We start from the raw sequence: 19,770 nt of genomic DNA, 5'->3' as shown, positions 1-19,770 counted from the left end.
AGGGACTTTTTTCACAGTTCCCTGCCACAACTTTCCCCCACCCCAACTTGCTTCTCTGCTTTGTCTAGCATGTCACTGCCACCCTCGAGGCTCAAAGAGCACTGTGTGTGACCAAATAACAGGACAGTGCTCCTGCCATGGAGAGGTGACTGGCCAGCACTGTGACCAGTGCCTGCCAGGCTACTTCCAGTTTCCTGACTGTCGTCCTTGCCTTTGTAATGGGTTCTCTGAACACTGTGACCCAGAGACAGGGGCCTGCTTCAACTGCAGAGGCTTTACAACAGGAAGAAACTGTGAAAGGTATGCAGTTCTTATGCACTCTTATTTCTCTTTTTTTTTTTTTTTCTTGCGTTCTAATCTCACAACTCTCCCTGAAGGGCCACTGAGTAGAGACTCCACAATACTTAAGTGCAGAAGGATTGCTACAGGCTGGGGTCTCACCGTATCACTCCACCATCCTTCAGCCTCTTGTGAGCCAGAGAGTATCTGATTAAATCAACAGGCTCAGTTGCCCGGCAACTTGTTTTTTGTGTTCCTGAAATATGACATGTTAACTCAATTCTCTTATCCTCAGTTTAGTGGTTTAATGACTCTACAGTGGGACTTTCAAGCAAAGAGAAAACACCCTTATACAGAACAAATGAGCATCTTGTAAAATATTAAGATTGGAAATGCTCATTGTCCTAAAGCACAGCATATACACACTGGCCAAGGTGAGCTTCACCAGGAATATTTTGGTAAAAAAGAAACTGCCTTGACAGATGCATCGATGGCTACTATGGAAATCCTTCTGCAGGACAGTCCTGCCGTCCTTGCCACTGTCCAGATGTTCCCTCAAGCGGTCAGCATTTTGCCCGCTCCTGTCATCAGAATCCTTGGGGCTCAGATGTCATCTGCAGTTGTCTTCAGGGTTACACAGGTATGAAGCATCATGCATGGTGGCTTTTTCTTCTATCCCACATGGCTATCTGGAAAATGATCATATGTTCATAATTTATCTGCCTTGGAAAAATGAGTTGTGCAGAATCTAATCTAATGTCGTCTAAGAATATGGAATTTGATTAATTGCTACTTTGTCTGACAAAGATAAACAAAAATCAATGATAATTAAAATTTTGTTTCATTGAGCTATAGCTGTTTTTAAATAATGGTCTGGGAAACTAACTGACCAAATGAATACATATAAAATTAATTTATTTAAAGTAAGGTATATATGTGATTAAGTAACACAGATAACATAAAGCAGTTAAAAAGTAAAAGTTTTAATGAGCCAAATGGCTTTCTTGGTATAATTCCAAGCAATTAATTTGACTGGCATTTCATAGATATAACTAATTTTATAGATGTCTTGAAGCCCAGATTTGGACGTTATACAGACACTGCATAAATCAAGTCAGTACTTGTTTAATTAAAAGTTTTTATTTTGAAGAGTTTAGGCATGAATATAAACATATGTAATGTGAACAAGGAAAAGTTTATGAAGTCTGCTAACTGCTTTAGTTGCCCTTAGAAATAGGGCACTACTGTCATCACGATAATAAATTACATGACTGTTTTCATCTTTGTTACCTCTGAGGTTACTCGTGTTTCTAGTTTTTACTGCTTCCTTTCAACCTTTTCTTGATTTACTCAGTGGTTTGGTTGGTCAGTTTTGAAGAACTGAAGACTGAACTAGAAGATGAGTATTCTAAGTGGGATAAACCCAGATGCAGACAGGGGATTCACAGTTTGGGCACTTAAGCAACTGCAGCAGAGGGGTAAATAAGGACCCAGGAATACTGCACCCACAACCGCATTGTTTTAAAAGAAAGATTAGAGTCCATTCTTCACCAGGTCATCTTTGCTCAGAATAATCTTTTTACTCTCTGAATTGGCTAATACACTTAATGAAAGTTTCGTTATCATTTGGGACCCTTTTCCTTATTCATCCCCCATGTGTGACTGCTCATTATCCCCAGAGGAGCCCAGTTATTCTCTATTACATCAGTCTCCATGTCCTGGCCCCAACCACACCCTTCTCTTCTCTTCTTTCAGGCGTGCAATGTGGAGAATGCGCTCCTGGTTTCTATGGAAACCCCAGCATTCCAGGAGAGCCTTGCCGGCCCTGCACCTGCACCAACAACATCGATGTGAAGGACCCAGAGTCCTGCAACCGGCTCACAGGGGAATGTCTGCGATGCCTGCACAACACGCAGGGGCCCCGCTGTCAGTTCTGCAAACCTGGCTACTTTGGCTCGGCCCTCAATCAGACCTGCACAAGTAAGTTTGCCTGCTCCTCTCCTGGGGGTCATTGGCCAGTGGAGAGCAGCCTGGGAATGTGATAGCTCCAGTGGTCATTTCAGTTAGGCCAGAAGTGGCAGGTCCACCAGGTTGGAGAGCTGTTGCACTGAACTCAACAGCAGAAATGGGCAGTGTCCCCACAGGTATTTGCGATGCAGCCAGCATGGATTCCCTGCTGCTCTGAGTTTGCCTCTGACACCTGCCCTAATGTATTCAGAGCATTTACGGTTGCTCAGAATGTGGTCCACGGGCAATGTGCCACAGTCACTGGGAACAGGGGTGGGTGTGAACATGCAGACTCCAGGGCGGGGCCTTGAAGCCCTGGAATTGAATCTGGGAGTGATGCCGAGGAATGTGCATTGTATTGAGCTCACTGAGTGACTTTAACAGAATATAAGAATTGCTGATGTAGAAGACAATAAGGGCTTTGCTGAATGGCGTGAGATAAGATGAGACTTCCAGTCACACAAGTTCTGAGCTTTTAGAACATAGTCAGCAAAACCATATGTGCTTGCTCTTTTAAAAGGCCAGGAAGAGTCGAATGGGTTTGACTTACTCAGCTGTTTTGATAAATCCTGTACTTTTGTAAAATGTTCCTTCCCTGAGCCCTTGGAGAAATGATGCCCCCATTGTAGAAGACTCTCCATGAGGTTTGTTGAATGCAGCATTGCCACTGAACTTCCCTCCTGCCGCGGCTCTCTTACCCTAGTATGCTCCTGCCATCCTTCTGGGGTGAGTCCGGCTGAATGTCCCCCACACCAAGGAGCTTGCCGCTGTGACCCTGACACTGGCACGTGCCCTTGTCTGCCGAACGTCGCGGGCCAGACCTGTGACCGGTGTGCAGAAGGGTCCTGGAATCTGGTTCCTGGAAGAGGATGTCAGCCGTGTGAGTGCGACCCCCGGACCTCCCACAGCAGCCGCTGTGACCAGGCAAGGCACCTTCCTCATGTGTAGTGAGAGAAGGCAAGAGGTAGTTCCCAAATATGTGTACTTGTCTATCATGTCCTCTTACATAGTGGTAGTGGAGTTGGCATTTATCAAGGAGTGAAAAGCTCTGAGAGAGAGTATTTCATTTTTCTCCATACCTCTCTGTGACTAGAAAGGTCAAATTTACACACAGCCTTCTCTTGCCCTACTTTATGTATAAAATCTAGAGAATATCCAGGACAGCCATCATTAATCAAAGTTGATTATGAATCAAAGCTTTCAGAAACCACAATTTCTTTTTTTAAAAATCGGGCTGTCATCCCTAGCATGCATATGGTGTCTTTATATCACATCAGCATCAGTTGTTTCTAATCAATGTCCACAGTTCATTACTTCCTTGTTTTTAATCTGATGTCCTTTCTCTGTCCCAAGGACCTGCAAGAGTTTAATATTCCTTTTGTCATGGTGTCTCCTTAGGGTAGTCTTGGTTGTGACCATTTCTCACGTTCCTCATTTTTGATGACTTCTGTTCTTCTGAGGAATATTTTGTAAGATGTCTCTATGCAAATTTTTCTGGTATTGTTCTGATGATAGACTTGAATTCTGGTTTAAAAGGGTCATGGAGGTGTTCTCATCATATATTTGAGTTCATAGGACTTACCGCTGTTGACATGAATCTTGATCACTCAGCAGAAATCCTGTTTTGGGTTTCTACACTACAAAGTTCTTCTTCTTCCTACTTCCTGTTCTGTAGCTTTTGGAGGAAATTACTATGTACAATCCACCCATAAGGGGTGGGAACTATGCTCTACCTTCCTGAGGGCAAAGTATCTCCACAAATGGTTTGGAATTCTTTGGCACTGGAGATTTGTCTGCTCTACCCCATTTATTCATTTGTTTGGATCAGTTTGGACTTTGGGACCCTTTACGTTGAGTTATAATCTAATACTACTTTATTTTGCTGTTCAAGTTGTTCCAGTTTTAATCACTGGGAGCTCCTTTGATTGACCTCTATGTCCCTTTGACCTTCCAGCTTTTTTAAGTACTTCTGGCTTTCTTGGTACTACAAGATGCTCTAAGCTCACCTCATGTTTCCTTCCACTGTCCTAGAATCCACCATTCTTTTTTTTTTTTTAAGACTTATTTATTCGTACAGAACTGGGGTACAGACCAGAGATGCGGAGGGTGAGAGGATTCACCAGAGACAGAGCATGGAGCAGAACAGGCAGATCGACGAAGTACACTGCTGAGGGGAGCAGCGGGCGGGCCAGGAGAGGTCTGCCACGCCATGTGGTCACCTCCAGGGCAGGCAGGAAGTGGCTTAAGCTTCTTTGTGCTGTGCTTTAACCCACTGCGCCACCAGGGAGGGCCAAATCCACCATTTCTTTAAGGAGATCTGGTTAACATTTTTGGAGAAAGGTATTAAAAACCAAGATCTGGGCACTAGATTACTTTGAATGCTTTAACTACCCCCCTCCACTCCCCATTTCTAGCCACCAGCCATGGAACACATGAGAGATTCCTAAAGTTCATGACATCATGGGCTGACATAATTCTTAGACCTTTAAGAAGACATATTTGTGCAGTTCTCAGTGTAGACATGAAAGCTAAGGGAAACCTATGAACATGAAAATCAAATGGTATTGTTTAACCAAAGAGCCCCTCATGACAAAGTTTTGTTTTGGGTGGGGGTCTCTGGTCCATAGGGAATTCCTTGGGGGAAGTGTATTCTTTATAATTAGGAAACACTTTCACTGGAGTACAGAGGAGACCTATGGACGTTTAGATTCCCATCTGTTTAAACAACAGCTGATAAATGTCTCTGTGTAAGCCAGTTGTGTTCCCTAGTGCATTTTTACAGAGATCCACATATGCTGACCAGTGTTCTCATCAACAGTGAGACAGGGTTAGAGATATTAAAAAGTTGCAAGGTGATATGGTAAGGGAAGCATAAGAGATAAGATATCCTCATAGATTGTCTTATTGGTTGGCAACAAGAAGATGAAATGTTAACAGTATGAAAGTGAAGTCTTGTGATTGGATTTTAAAAATCCATTGTTTAAATACAGAGTGGGAGTAAGAACTTGGCACCGGCTCATGTGAAAAATATCTGTGGATTTTTGTTGCATGCTTCAAGTGAACCAGCTGTGCGTCTGGGCAGCCAAAAAGGTGATATCCATTCAGCCAGAGCAGAGGGAGTGCCATTGCAAATTCAGCCATGTCCTCAGGGCTGCTCAGATGACTTCAGGATATCAAGGTCATTTCTGAGCACAACAATTAAATACAAACTAACCTGTATCCAACAGATAATGGACAGAACTATGCTTTTCTGTGGTGAAGACAAAAGAATGAGGTAGGAGTGGCCAACTTAAAGAAGGGAAGCAAATTGAGTTGGGATAGCTGTCACTAGCTGGGGCAAGGACTGGGGAGAAAGGGAAGCTACCTGTCGTCTTCATGCTATAAAAGGACAGTGGAAACAAGTTACAAGGAGCAGCATCAAAGTAAGAAAGTACCACCCAACCATCAAGGACAAAAAGCAACGTGATAGGCGTCAGGAGTGACAGGCTCCCTACAAGTTCCTACCTTTAAACAGACACTGAGAACGCCAAAGCTTGTAGAAGTTCTGTAGAGCCATCTCTTCATGAACCTAGCTCTTTCGTCACTAGGAAGTTGTTGTTTAAGCAGAGTTTGTTGAGTATAACCTACAACCACAACAATACTGGTTTGCTTTAAAATTTTCTTCTGTTAATTTTCCAACCTCCCTGGTTTTCAGAAAAGCTGGTCAAGAATCTAGTTGGTATGGTACAGAAAAGCTACCCCCGAACAGTAAAAAACTGTCATTAAAAGATAAACCCTCAAAAAAAAAAAGTTCTATTGAACAAAACACAATTGTGCTCAATTGGATAAAATACCATCATGCATTCCATAGAGAACATATTATTGTCAAATTAATTGATGAATGCTAGTCCGGTCTTTGGCCTCTCTGTTATAGACGAACTCCCATAACTGTGGAGGAAAAGAATGTGGCCCATTCCATAATAATTGTTTTGTTTTCATTTATATCTGTGTGTGTTTCCCAGTTTGGGGCCACCTGTCTCTGAACAGCTGGGAGCAGGCGGTATATTCAAGAGCCTTCACCCAAAACACATCAACTCCGGATCCCTAGTATTGCAGGGGTGGGCGCTGGCCGTGGGAACAGCCTTCTCTGTCTTCACACAGCTGTACATTCTAAATCACTGAATGGAAAACTATTTTGTATTAACATGCGTTCTTTTATCAGATCATAAATCTTGTCAGTTTCTCACCCTGACTGTTCTCACAGCTTACAGGCCAGTGTCCATGTAAGTCAGGCTACGGAGGAAGACGCTGCAGTGAGTGCAAGGAGAGTTATTTCAGCTCGCCGCCCGGCCAGTGTGTGCGTAAGTGTTAGTAACTGACGTGGGAGCACAGTTAGCACGGCCTGACCAGGGGTGCTGTGGACCAATCGGACCTTAAACGCCTTTATTTTACTTGGTTGTTACTTTTTTTTTTTTTTTTAAATTCATTTATTTGTGCATACAGAACTGGGGTACAGGCCAGAGGCTCATGGGCGGCAAGAGGCTTCACCAGAGACACATTGGGGAGCAGAACAGACAGATTGATGAAGTACACTGCTGAGGGGAGCAGCGGGCGGGTCAGGAGAGGTCTGCCGTGCCATATGGTCACCTCCAGGGCAAGCAGGAATTGAACTCATGAGGAAGTGGCATAAGCTTCTTAGTGCTGTGCTTTAACCCACTGCACCACCAGGGAGGGCCATACTTGGTTGTTACTTTTAACAATGTGGACTTAATTAGAAAATTCAGCCACTCTAGTTTTGAAAAGAATAGGTTTATCACCTTATTCAAAATTTTTGTTCTATATAAAAACTTTGGGCTTTATTAAATGTTCGATAAAAATCAATAAAATTGGTAGCTTATGTCAAAATTCCTTAATCATTACAATGTAATGTAATGCACCTCTGAGGTTATGACGTATAGCCATGATCCTCACTTAGGTGAAGACCCTACCTGTAAACTCAAATGATAAAAATGACATCTGGGCCCTCCCTGGTGGCGCAGTGGGTTAAAGCACAGCACTAAGAAGCTAAAGCCGCTTCCGCATGAGTTCGATTCCCGCCTGCCCCAGAGGTGACCACATGGCGTGGCAGACCTCTCCTGACCCGCCCGCTGCTCCCCTCAGCAGTGTACTTTGTCGATCTGCCTGTTCTGCCCCCACTCTGTCTCTGGTGAATCCTCTCACCCTCCGCATCTCTGGCCTGTACCCCAGTTCTATATGAATAAATAAATAAAATCTTTTAAAAATTAAAAAAAAGAGAGGCCGTCTTGAATGGGTGCCTCATCATCAAAGCTTTAAAAAAAAAAAAAATGACATCTGACACCCCTATAGAAACCACAGACTGATTTGTTGGAAGGAAAAGAGGAATGCTATATTTTAATGGTCATTGCATTGCGCAGATCTCTGAAATTATACTGATGTTAAATGTTTGTTCTTAGATGTGGCACGCACACACACACAAACATATACAAAGTAGAGTGCTACTCCGCTATTTTATAAAAGTGAACTCTTGGGCCTCGCTGGTGGCGCACAGGTTACAATCTCAATATTGTTAAGTTATCTATCACTAGCCACTGCTTCATGAGTTCAAATCCCAGCCAGGGAGGTGACCCACACGTTGCAGCAGATCTCTCTTGTCTTCCCTGCTGCTCCCTTCAGCAGTATACCTCCGTAGAACCATCTGTTCTGCTCCCCATTCTGTGTCAGGTAAGTCCTCTTATGCCCTGCACCTCTGACCTGCACTCCAGTTCTTGTATGCATAAATAAATAAAAATAAATTTTTAAAAAAATGAACAACAACATGGAGCTGGAGGGAATTATGCTAAGCACAGTGAACCAGAAGAAGAAAGACAAATGACCTTGAACAGTTTTGCCCATACTTGGAATACAGATAAACAAAACAAAGAGTTAGGAAAGCCAAACCAGAAACAAACCCCAGAGATCTTGACTGTCTAACTGAAGCTCTCCACTGAAGGGTGGGAAGTTAAGAGAGGGAGGGGCTTGATGGACTGTTTGTTCATCAGGAGGAGATGGTGCTTGAGGGGTGGGGGAGGGGTGGTGACATTTGAAGGGGGGGTCCTGCCTCTCTGACTTGTATGCAGTGAAGTAAACCAGTAGACCCTTAATAAAAAATTGTCACCATCAATCAATTAAAATCACTATACCATTTAAAAAATGTTCATCTTAGAAGTGAGAGATTTTCAGCAGAGAAGACTTTATCCTTGAGCGAGTTGTGAGCAAGACCCAGGTGACTGCTGTTCTCTGCTCCTTCTCTCTTCCTCTTCAGCATGTGACTGCAGCAGGGAAGGTACCCAGACGCCCAGCTGCGACCAGGACACCGGCATGTGCCGCTGCCGTGCGGGCATCAGTGGCGCACGCTGTGACCGCTGCGCCCGGGGTCATGGACAGCAGTTCCCTGCTTGTCCTCGGTGTCACTTGTGCTTTGATCAGTGGGACCACACGGTTTCCTCCCTCTCCGAAGCGGTGCAAGGGTTAATGAGGCTGGCTGCGAACATGGAAGATGAAAGCGAGACCCTGCCTGTCTGTGAGGCCAACTTCAAAGGCCTCAGAGAGAACATGTCTGAAATAGAAAGGATTCTGAAACATCCTGTTTTCTCATCTGGGGAATTCTTAAAAGTCAAGGATTATCAGGACTCTGTTCGGTAAGATTTGTGCTTAAGTAATAGATAGTTAAGATCCTAGCTTACCTTAACTCCTACTGACCTTTAACAGCCTTCCTTTTAGAAATGTACCCTCATGAATATTAGGAAAATGAGCATTATTCAGTTAATCATCAGGCAGATAATCCTTTTTGTGTGTCTCTGTCTTAGTTAGGATTCCAAGTGACTTTTTCAAATGGCCCTATTATTACAAAAAAGTGATCATCAGGTGGTTAATTGGGAAGTTCAAACCCAGCTAAAATATTGGAAGCATTCCAGTAGTTACTACTACAAGTAATATATATGTTTTCAACTACGCACTCATGGAAAATTTGCAGTCTTTCCAAACTCTTCCATTGTTTATAAGCCCATACATTTAGTGTGAAGTCTTAAAACAAGTACAATTCCTTCAAAATGCAATGTAATTTTTAGTATGTATTATCAAATCCTTTTTTATTTCTAGAGTTTCTGTAGGTTGCTCCACATCAGCCATCAGCAAATTCACAGCCCACAGGTGAAATCTGACACACCACCTGTTTCTGTAAACAAAGTCTTCCTGGAACAAGGCCAGGCCTGTTTATTCTCATACCCTCTGTGACTGCTTTCCCTCTAGAAAGGCGGGTTGAGTAGTTGGGACAGAGACTCTGGCTCTGACTTACCTGCCTGGCCTTTTACAGAACAAGAGCACCAGCTACTCTGACTCAGCTTTGTGCCTACTGCCCTGTAACAGCCTTCCAGAGAGCAGTGCAGCCAGGCCCACTCCTGAGCAATAATAACTACTCCATTGTTAAGCAGGACTGGCCACTAACTATGAAAAACTGGAATAAGTCATGTATAATTTTCATCCTCCTTGGTGTACCCAGTCTACTATGAAACCAAAGAGATTGTGGTGATGTAGCCAATTGTAATCCTATCTCCGATAAAAAGATCCTGCTAAGGAAGAGTTGAAGAGTTGGGTTTTTTTTTGTTATACATAACACAAGTGTAAATATAAGTAATTCATTATCAATAAGCCAATACGCCAGAAGTAGGCAGTAATTGCTTCAAAGTTACACAAGGGAGAAGGTGCAGGCTGCCTGCGTGGTGCAGCGTCAGAGCCAGCGCATCACAACAGCTCAGGGCCCAGGTGGTCATGTGGCCAAGGCCAGCCGGAAGGCAAGAACAGGCACAGGCGCCCTGGCTGAGTCTGGTGCTCTGAGGTTTGGGGCCCTGTGTTTCCAGATCTCTCCACATTTCAAGAGATGGGAGATATCCAGGTTTTTGGAAATGTTCCCCACTTTCCAGTGTAAGCAGCTAACCCAGTAGTGCTTTCAAACAGCACTGTTAGGCCAAAGAAAACATGTCTGGACATGAGTTTTGGACCACAGGCCTCTGGACTGTGGTTGTAGAAAATGGTAGGTAATGGAAGCAAAATGAGCCCACAGTGGATGTTGTGGACAAAGCTACTGCAAGAAGCTCAAGCAGAGTCAGAGATTAAAGAGCAAGAGATGAGGACTCCTAGGTCAGAACTAAAGTGATGAGGAAAGTTGGGGCTACTGAGTTTTCTTCAAACAGAAGCCAAAGTGCCCTGACCCTCCTCACCCCTCCCAACCCTACCTGGTGGACTACTGTTTCTCTGTTACAGCAGCCACACACACCCTCTCTCTGAAGCCTTCTCTGAACTCCTCAGAGAAAGGCAGGTGTTACCTTCTCCATCTGCCCACCTCTTCCTGGTTTGTTGCCCACACCTCACTGCAGGACTTTAGGGCAGAGATGTCTCTACAGTGCTTTGATTCTCCAGGCCCTGAATGGCTAGATAATAAACATCTGCTGGGTAGATTACAAGTCAAAGGGGAGGAAGAAAACAAAGAACCCAGGATGTGATGAGCATAGATGCAAAGTCAGGCCACCTTGGTTCAAATCTACTTATGACTGTATGGCCTTGGGAAAGTCATTAAACTTCCCCATGCTTCAATTTTTTCATCATACAAGGTGATCTTTGTGTCATAGGATTCTTGTGAGAATTACTTGAGACAGTTACTTAGCATCATGCCTGAAACATAGTGCTCAAAGAGTAACAATTATAATAACAGTAATTACTATTATTATTATTTTTATTATTATTAGCCTGAAGAATTATAGCCCTGACAGCTGAGTCCTGCAGCAAAAGTCTACATTAGAAGAGAAAGTTAGAGCAGAAAATGTTAGCAAACATTGGTGAACGCTTTGCATTCGTGCCAAGATAAATTAGTCCCATAAATTCACATTGTAATTTCCCTCAACTGTACTCTTCAAGCTTTCCACCCAATTTCCCCATCAGGAGGGATATACTAATTACTCGCTTGAATTCACCGGGTGTGCTAAACCCAGCAAATTGAAGCAGAACAAAAGGCTGCCCCATCAAAGAAGTAGGTGGTGGAGAATGAATGCCCCATGGAGTACACTCACCAGTAAGGAACCTCTTCGTCACTTTTGGAAATTGAAAGTGAAGACCCTGCACAGCAGTGGCACTAAAAGCATCTTACCAGAAGCAGATTTCTTCTAAAGAAAAAACTGATTTGTACCTTCCTTCTGTGTTGAAAACCCTTTGTAAGCCAAGTGTCTCATGCTGATTTAAATGAACCGTGCCTGAGTACATATTTTTGAACACCCAAAGCAGAGGGAGACAGAGAAAGTACAAACAGGTGAAACAGAAAATCTTCATTCTACTAGACTTTGCTTACTGATCATATTTGAAGGAAGCACAAAATATTCCAGGAAACTGAGTGAATGAGAAAAAGATAAGACAAAGAAAATTATAAACTTGTCAAGTGAAAACTGGGAAACAGGACACAGTTCTAATATTTAGGAAATGTAATAATAAGTGTGACAAAGCGAGTGTGTGTGTTTGCAGCAGTCCAATGTAATACAAACTAGACTACATTATTCTACTTTCCCCCACAGGAAACAAGTTCTGCAGCTAAATGAGCAACTGAAAACAGTGGATGAGTTTCAAAATCTAACCAAGACAATAGTACAAATGAGCAAGACAGCGAACCTCTTAGCTGAAAGTCTTCAGGAAGAAATTGATCTGCACTCCCGTAATACAGCTCATAATACAAGCATCATGGGTAAGAGAGAAAATGCACTTCAGTTTTGTTTCTGAGCAAAGACTGCTGAAATGCACAGGGCATTCCATGAGTGAGCCATCCCGTGCTAACCTGAGCACCAGAGTACTTTGAACATGAACACGCTCCCACTCAAGGTGTTGTTTGTATGTGAATATTTCAGCTTTTAGGCATAAAAGAACCTGAATGGCATTTACTCAAAAGGATAAGTAAAGTAAACAATCTCTGATACAAATTAAATCCTAAAGGCAAAACAATCCTCTAATTCTAAACCACGCCAGGGAACAACAACTTAGAAATTCTAATAGGACCTTAAGGAAATGAGGTACGTTTCTGAGTATGAGCCACTCTTTCTAGCAACCATGAGTGGAAAGGAGTGTGCGACACGTTCCTTGGGCTTGAACACATTTCTCATAACAACTTGGTAGGGATTGGAGTCATGTAACATGGTAGAAGCCTTTAATTCATATTGTATGATTCCTAGAAACACATGGGAGCCATGTCCTACTTCCCAAATTTCATTCAAAGCCAAGGTCAGCGTGGCAGAGAAATGGCACATGAAGGCAAAGTTTCAGTTAGCTCATCTCCTGATCATGGAGGTGCCTTGTACCTTTGGAAACAGACTACTTGTTACTGTCAGGAGAGACAGCAAGGGAGAAGATGGGGGACGCAAATGAAATCCACTTCAAGATTAAGCATTGTCTGCTTTTCCTTAGCCTTGTATACTTCAAGCTTTTATCTAATCTGGACCTAAAAGGGAAAAAAAGTTGGCTCTACTGGAACACCAAAATTTAGTAAAATAACTTGATGATACACAACGCATCTATGTAAAATTTGGGGATTTACTCTGAGTCTTAATCTGGAAGAAGGCACCCCCAGAAAAAAAACTAAAAGTCCATTAGGGGTCACTGAAATCAGTAGAAGAATGTAAAACTGGCCCACACGGGCCCTCCCTGGTGGCGCAACATGTTAAAGCACAGTACTATGACACTAGAAGCAGCCACTTCATGAGTTTGATCCCCAGCCAGGGAGGTGACCCGCATGGTGCGGCAGACCTCTCCTGACCTGCCCGCTCAGCAGTGTACTTCATCGATCTGCCTGTTCTGATCCCCACTCTGTGTCTGCTGAAGCCTCTCACCACCCCTGTACCTCTGGTCTATACCCCAGTTCTGTGTGCATAAATAAATAAATCTTTAAAAAACAAAAATAAAAAAACTGGCTCACACTCGTCCTCAACCTCTGTAGTGCCCCAGTAGGGGCCAGGCGTTTCCTCGTGGTCTGACGTGGTATTGGGTGCTGGAAGGGGAGGACCATAGCAATTCCTTGACTCTCATTATGCCAGTCCAGTGTGGGAGACAGGCTGACCCCAACCCTCAAGCAGGAGACAGACTGTTAGAGCATCTTCAAGCTGCGTCAGGGACTAGAGAAACAAGAAAAGCAGTTTTAGGCTGAGAGGTGCAGGTGATGATTGAATTGGGCTTCACAGGATCCAAGCACTAGGAATGTGTGCATGTGTGTTTCTACAATAAATGAAAACCATGATGTATCAAGAGTATATTAGTAAAAGAACCAGGAAGGTGTAATAGATACGGTGTGTTTGTCTCATCCCTGGATTATGGTTAAAAATATCAGGATCCTTGGCCTCTCGTCCCCAGCATGTGGAGTTACAGTGTAAAGCCTTGGCATGCTATCAATGACATTAAAATGACATTATTTTATGAATTTATATTTTAATTAAAATATGGAAAGTACAGGCTCTACAGTCAAACTACTGGGGTTCAGTGATCTACGGCATCAAGCCTCACTGACAGGTAGGTAAATGAGGGTGATCACACGAGTGTGCACCTCACAACATTTGTGCAGATTAAGGAAGGAACAGATGGAGCACACAAGCACCCAGAAAACAGGATGTCAGCCTTGTCCTCAGCCTCAAATCAGGTGCAGGCACACTGTATCACCACAGTGTTCTTGCAAAAAATTCTCACCTATTTATGCCTGTGTGTGTGCTCCTTGGAGTGCTTTCACTCAGCAGTGGCTTCATTGACTGCTGTGATAGAAATGCTAAGGCCCACAAAACCATTTATTCTCAGGCTTTCTGCAGAAATGCTGTAACTTCCCGGTTAGCTGATTTGCTTGATTTATCCTATCAGGGTCCTTATAAGTAGCCACAATGTGCATCTTCTGGGGTGGGGGGGGGGGGAGGATATTTTACTGAGTGCTTTTCGTATGATCTCTCTTAATCCTCACACATTAGCAATTTATAGATTAATTGATTTGCTCAAGGTGGTACCCAGACAGCAAGGGCTTACCTCTCAGTACTCTCTTTTCTCACATTACATCTGCTTCTTCCCCATTAACTGCAAATTCAAAGAAGAGGGCATTAAAGTTTTGTATTAACCATTGAAATTAAGAGAGTAGTCAAAGAATCAAACTACCTTGATTGGCGATGCATTATTTGTTTTCCTAAAATTTATCTTCTCTCAATTTGTGTTGATACAGATTTCATAAAGAAGATCAGGAATTATCATCAGAGATCATCTTCTACTGAAAAAGAAACAAATGATACCATTTCCATCATAAATAACTCTCAAAAAATAAGGAATGACTTAATTACCATCTTTGACACACTCTCCTCAAAAGGAAACTTGTCATTGGAAAAGCTGAAGCAGATTAAGATTCCAGATACCCAAATATTGCACGAAAAGGTGAATAAGCTTGCTGGGATAGGGCCTGCGGCTCCCCGCTGCCTGCAGGCCTCCTCACCTGTCTTCCTTCTCTCTTGTGGCATTTCTTTTGGATTATATGTAGTACAGAAGGCACATAAAATATAAATGCATGTAATACCTGTAAGGTACAGAGAACAGAAATTTCTCTATCTTTAGTTTGTAAGTTAAAGTTTGATAGAAATCAAAAAAGTAAAAATTAGGACTTGTTTTGCTATTTGATATTACCTCCTGTTTCCAAAATAGTATAGTTTGTGGACATTTGCTCCCCCACCTCACTCTAGGGAAGAACTAATCTTGATTTTTAAAATAGTGGTATAACATGGAAACTCTGCATGTGAGTGTTTTTTCCAAAAACTATAAATATAAAAATGGCCTTGGTTGGCACACCACTGATAACTAATAGTTATCAACTACTAGAAACCCAGAGGGTTTCTAGTTACCTGGCATGGGTCACCCGCGTGTACTAGCACAAACAGCCACTAGGACACACGTGTGTGTGGTGCACTGAGCTGTGCCTCCTGAGTCAGGCAAAGTAGGGAAAATTCTGCAACAAGCTGCTTTTTCAGATCAGTCTTTTCTCCTGTAAGGTGTGCAGAGGAGGAGTGGACACACCGTGTGTGCTCCCGTCCTGCCGAGGCCGGGGCTGCCTGGGCTCCCTGGTCCTTTCCAGAAAAGCCCTCCAGAAAGCAAAGGAAACAGAAGCCTTGGTTCATAACTTCAAACATCATGCTCAAGGGTTAAAGAATCAGGTAAATATCTTCTCTTGCTTTACTTGTAAAGTTGTTGGAAATCTTAAGCATTGCCATGTAAGGGCCTCCCTGGTAGCACAAGGGCTTAAGTCTCAGTGCTATCAAGCCATCACCACCACTTCGGCGTTCGGTTCAATTCCTAGCCATGGAGCTGATCCACAGGGCGCAGCACACCTCTCCTGACCCTCCCGCTGTTTCCCTCAGCAGTGTGTCTCAGTCAGCTGCTCCCCACTCTGTCTCTGGTGAATCCTCTCTGCACTGCACTTCTTGCCTCCACCCCAGTTCTTGTATGCATAAATAAATAAAAATATTTTTTTTAAAAAAAGAAATTGCCAAAGCAAATGGATAGATTCTAGATATTGGGTGTTCTTATGCACAAAAATACAAGTTGAAAGTATAGATATGGATATTAATGTAGATTTAGGATAAATGTGGACAATGATGTATTTTCTGTTATGCTTTACATCTAATGCAGTGAGTGCATATAAGAGAAGAGAGAAAGATCTCAAAATAGGGCCCTCCCTGGTGGCCAACAGGTTAAAGCGCAGCACTGCAAGTTGGCCACAGCGGCCACAGCCGCTTCAGTGCGAGTTCTATCACCAGCCCGGAGGTGACCCACATGGGGCGGCAGACCTCTCCTGACCTGCCCGCTGCTTCCCTAAGCAGTGTACTTCTTTGATCTGCTGTTCTCTCTGTCTCTGGTGAATCCTTTCACCACCCCTGCACCTCTGGCCTGTATCCCAGTTCTGTATGCATAAATAAATAAATCTTAAAAAAATAAAAATAAAGAAACAAGATCGCAAAATGCCTGTTTGTAGGTCATAGACTTGTATGGACATGTTTCACTTACAGCTAGCACTACACAGAAATGTGAAAACTATAGATCTTACAAAGTAATGAATAGTTTTTCATAAATTCTAGGGTCTATATGGAATTCTACTAAGTATATAAATTTTAATGTCAGGATTTAATTTTAGAAGCTATTGTAATGGTAATACACCTTTATGTCTTGAATTCCTTCCTAAGTTGATAGATGTAACAAGGTAGTTATAATATTTAAGCACCTGATGACAAAATCTGTAATTGTTTAAAATTATTTCATTTATAACTCTAGTCATATTGATAAAAAATATATAATATTTAATCACATCATTTTCTGTAGGGTTTTTGGTGAAAGCATCGTATCACCTTGAAAATAGATGGTAATATGCTCCCTAGTTTGTTCCTTGTTTGATGAAATGCATAGGGCTTTTCTTTGAAGAAGAAAAGCTTTTAAAGATTTGGGTGTTGTTGGATTTTTTTAAAGATTTTATTTATTTATGTATACAGAACTTGGGTACAAGTCAGAGGTTCAGGAGCAGTGAGAGGCTTCACCAGAGACAGAGTAGACAGGGGAGCAGAACAGGCAGATCCATGAACTACACTGCTGAGGAGAGCAGCGGGCAGGTCAGGAGAGGTCTGCCGCCCCATGTGGGTCACTTCCGAGGCTGGGGATCAAACTCACACTGAATCAGCTGTGGCTTGCTAACCCACTGAGCCACCAGGGAGGGCCTTTTTTTTTTTTTTTTAAAGATTTATTTATTTGTGCATACAGAACTGGGGTACAGGCCAGAGGCTCAGGGGCGGCGAGAGGCTTCACCAGAGACAAAGCGGGGAACAGAACAGGCAGATTGACGAAGTACACTGCTGAGGGGAGCAGCGGGCGGGTCAGGAGAGGTCTGCCACGCCATGTGGTCACCTCCGGGGCAGGCGGGAATCGAACTCATGCGGAAGCGGCTTTAGATTCTCAGTGCTGTGCTTTAACCCGCTGCGCCACCAGGGAGGGCCCGGGCCTTTTTTTTTTTTAAGCCAATGTAAATTAAATGTTGTATCACTCAGCATCTCTGTTTACAAGCACCAGAGACCAACTCCTGAGCAAAGAGAAACATATGCAAAGAATTTGGGTCTCAGAATGGAGCTAAGTAGGCAGACTTGGGCAGAAGTGAGAGCCTCGGCTGTGCCCACACAGCCACACACAGACACCCAGCAGCAGGCTGATCCCTAAGTCCCACCTCCTTGGTTCTGACCCCACCAACACTCCTGTGTCCTTGTTCCTGTGTTCCAGAAGAATCCAAGTTCTGCGGTTAACCTCTGATTAGCAAAGCTGGAGAATACTTTTCCTATACATACAAATCATTGAAAATTTTTATGTAAATAGTCACAATTCCATACTGCTACATAGGGCTTTTTTTTTTTTTATCCCCGTGTAACTATTCTCTGCTTTAACAAAATTTCACTGAGTACCAATTGTGTGCCAGACATTAATCTAACTGTTTGACCAACAACAATGAATAAAACAAATGCAAATCCTAGTCTTTCATCTCAGTGGTTAACATACTTTTTAATTCTTTAATGTAATTTTAAACTATTAAATTGCCTTTCCCCCACCAAGAAAAATCTTATACCACTTTAATAAGCATTATGTTAAGCTCTTACTTTCAAAAAATAACCCTTGAAGTAGAATCTGATTTAATCAGCTCATAAATGGAGAACTGGTAAAGGATGAGGGGCAGAATGTGATGCGAATAAAGTGGTGTGCTATGTGCCTCTTGATTAGAAGGAGGGAGAGTGCCAGAGAGATTGGGAGAGAAGTTTCAGGAGTCCATTGTGACAGCAGATGGATTACAGAGAGATATTTTAAGAGTGAAGTAATTTAGCAATCTCTTTCTCACCAAATACAGCATCAACTAACCTATGCTGGCATTTCATTTGTGTCTTTTGGTGCTTTCCGGTCTCAAGGATTTATTTCTGAATTTCTCATTTAATTGCCATGCATTTCTTACTACTACTACTACCCATTTTATTTTTTTATTGGAATATAATTGACATGTAGCAATGTGTTCATTTTAGGTGTGCAGCATAATGTTACCTATGTATATACGTCATGCATATATATTGCAAAATTGTGGATTACCACAATCCACTCATTAAAGGTCCATCACTATGGTCCATTTTTCCCCCCTGTAATGAAAACTTTTCAGTTCTCCTGCCTTAGCAATTGCTATCCATTTGAAAGTTTAAAAAGTTCTAGAGAATTATGAAACAACTCTGAAAAATTAATATACATGTTTGAATCAAGTAAATATTTCCTTTTGTTTCATTTGTCAATGACAACAGTTAAATCCTTCCCCACAAAATCTATATACCTCAAATTCAGTAGCTTTCCTTTAGAAAGAAAAGATTCCCCCCAACCAATTATGTTTGCTCCTAATTAGCCCTATTTCTGTCACAATTAATTTATTTAATACTATTTAGTGTGAGAGTGACATTGTCCTGTGTTCTGTTTTTCTCTTTCTCTAATTTGTTGAAATCCTAAGGAAAAGCCATGGCTTTTCACAAGTCACACAATTAAGAACTTGCTTTTCTAGGCTGCAAGCCTCTCAGTCCTATCATTCCTGCACCACGAGTACAATGTGCTTGGAATTTATCTGTGCTGCCTGCTTGCAGCTCAAGCCCATTTATTAAAAAGAAGAATGCTTTTTTTTTTCAGTTTCAAAAAGTACATTACTTGAATGTGAGGAATGTTTAGAAGAGTAACTATTTTAATTTGTATAAAAGAAAATGTTCTCATCCTACTAAACATGCCCACCACTAGCAGTAAGAGTCTTAAGTAATTTCTGTGAAGTGGGGGCTTAATAGAGCACTAACATTACATTAAAAATTATGTTGTAGATTTGTCTCTGGAAACCTACAATGTTATTTTCAAACAAAAATTTTAATCGCTCATCATGTTTTAAAAGATAAATTCAAGGTATTATAAATGCACAATAATGAAACAAATAATCATCTTTTAAGACTCCTTTAAGTCTTGTTTAGTTATCTAGACCTCTGTTTTGAGACAGCCTTATTTGGCCATGCTATGTTATTAAATATCACAGAATGTGCCTAATTGTTGTCTGTTTTCCTTGTTTCTTTCTTATTCTAGGTCAAAAATATAAGTAAACTGGCAGAAGTCTCCAAAAATAATGCCTTTCAACTAAGGGAGAAACTGAAGAACATGAAAAATCAAAGCACATCTCAAGAAGAAAATATGAATCTTTTAATCAAAAAAATAAAAAAGTTTTTGTTAGGTAATTTTCTTTAAGATCAAATCTAGTTTTCTTCCCCTTTAAATGTATAATCAAATATCATAACCGATTCCACATGGTACTAATTGAAAATGGCATGCCTAAGCCAGAAGCATGGCAGACCCCTTGACTTAAGATTTCTT

The 19,770-nt window shown here is 42.1% G+C and overlaps 1 protein-coding gene across 1 annotated transcript in view; it reads left to right on the top strand.

Annotated features, from left to right (window-relative positions):
- Positions 1-19,770, top strand: part of LAMB4 (laminin, beta 4) — a 77,083-nt gene that overhangs the window by 44,403 nt on the left and 12,910 nt on the right. Inside the window, exons 19-28 of the mRNA XM_012720761.1 lie at positions 69-300; positions 762-919; positions 2,035-2,259; positions 2,990-3,210; positions 6,530-6,626; positions 8,588-8,963; positions 11,883-12,063; positions 14,560-14,751; positions 15,360-15,521; positions 19,486-19,630. Of these exons, the coding sequence (XP_012576215.1) occupies positions 69-300; positions 762-919; positions 2,035-2,259; positions 2,990-3,210; positions 6,530-6,626; positions 8,588-8,963; positions 11,883-12,063; positions 14,560-14,751; positions 15,360-15,521; positions 19,486-19,630 (1,989 nt within the window). The remainder of the gene's footprint in view (positions 1-68; positions 301-761; positions 920-2,034; positions 2,260-2,989; positions 3,211-6,529; positions 6,627-8,587; positions 8,964-11,882; positions 12,064-14,559; positions 14,752-15,359; positions 15,522-19,485; positions 19,631-19,770) is intronic.

The sequence above is a fragment of the Condylura cristata genome, unplaced genomic scaffold, assembly GCF_000260355.1.
Source record: "Condylura cristata isolate star-nosed mole 26May11 unplaced genomic scaffold, ConCri1.0 scaffold00005, whole genome shotgun sequence".
Classification (NCBI taxonomy): Eukaryota; Metazoa; Chordata; class Mammalia; order Eulipotyphla; family Talpidae; genus Condylura; species Condylura cristata.
Note: the sequence above shows the minus strand (reverse complement) of the source record. Positions and strands in the feature narration are given on the sequence as shown.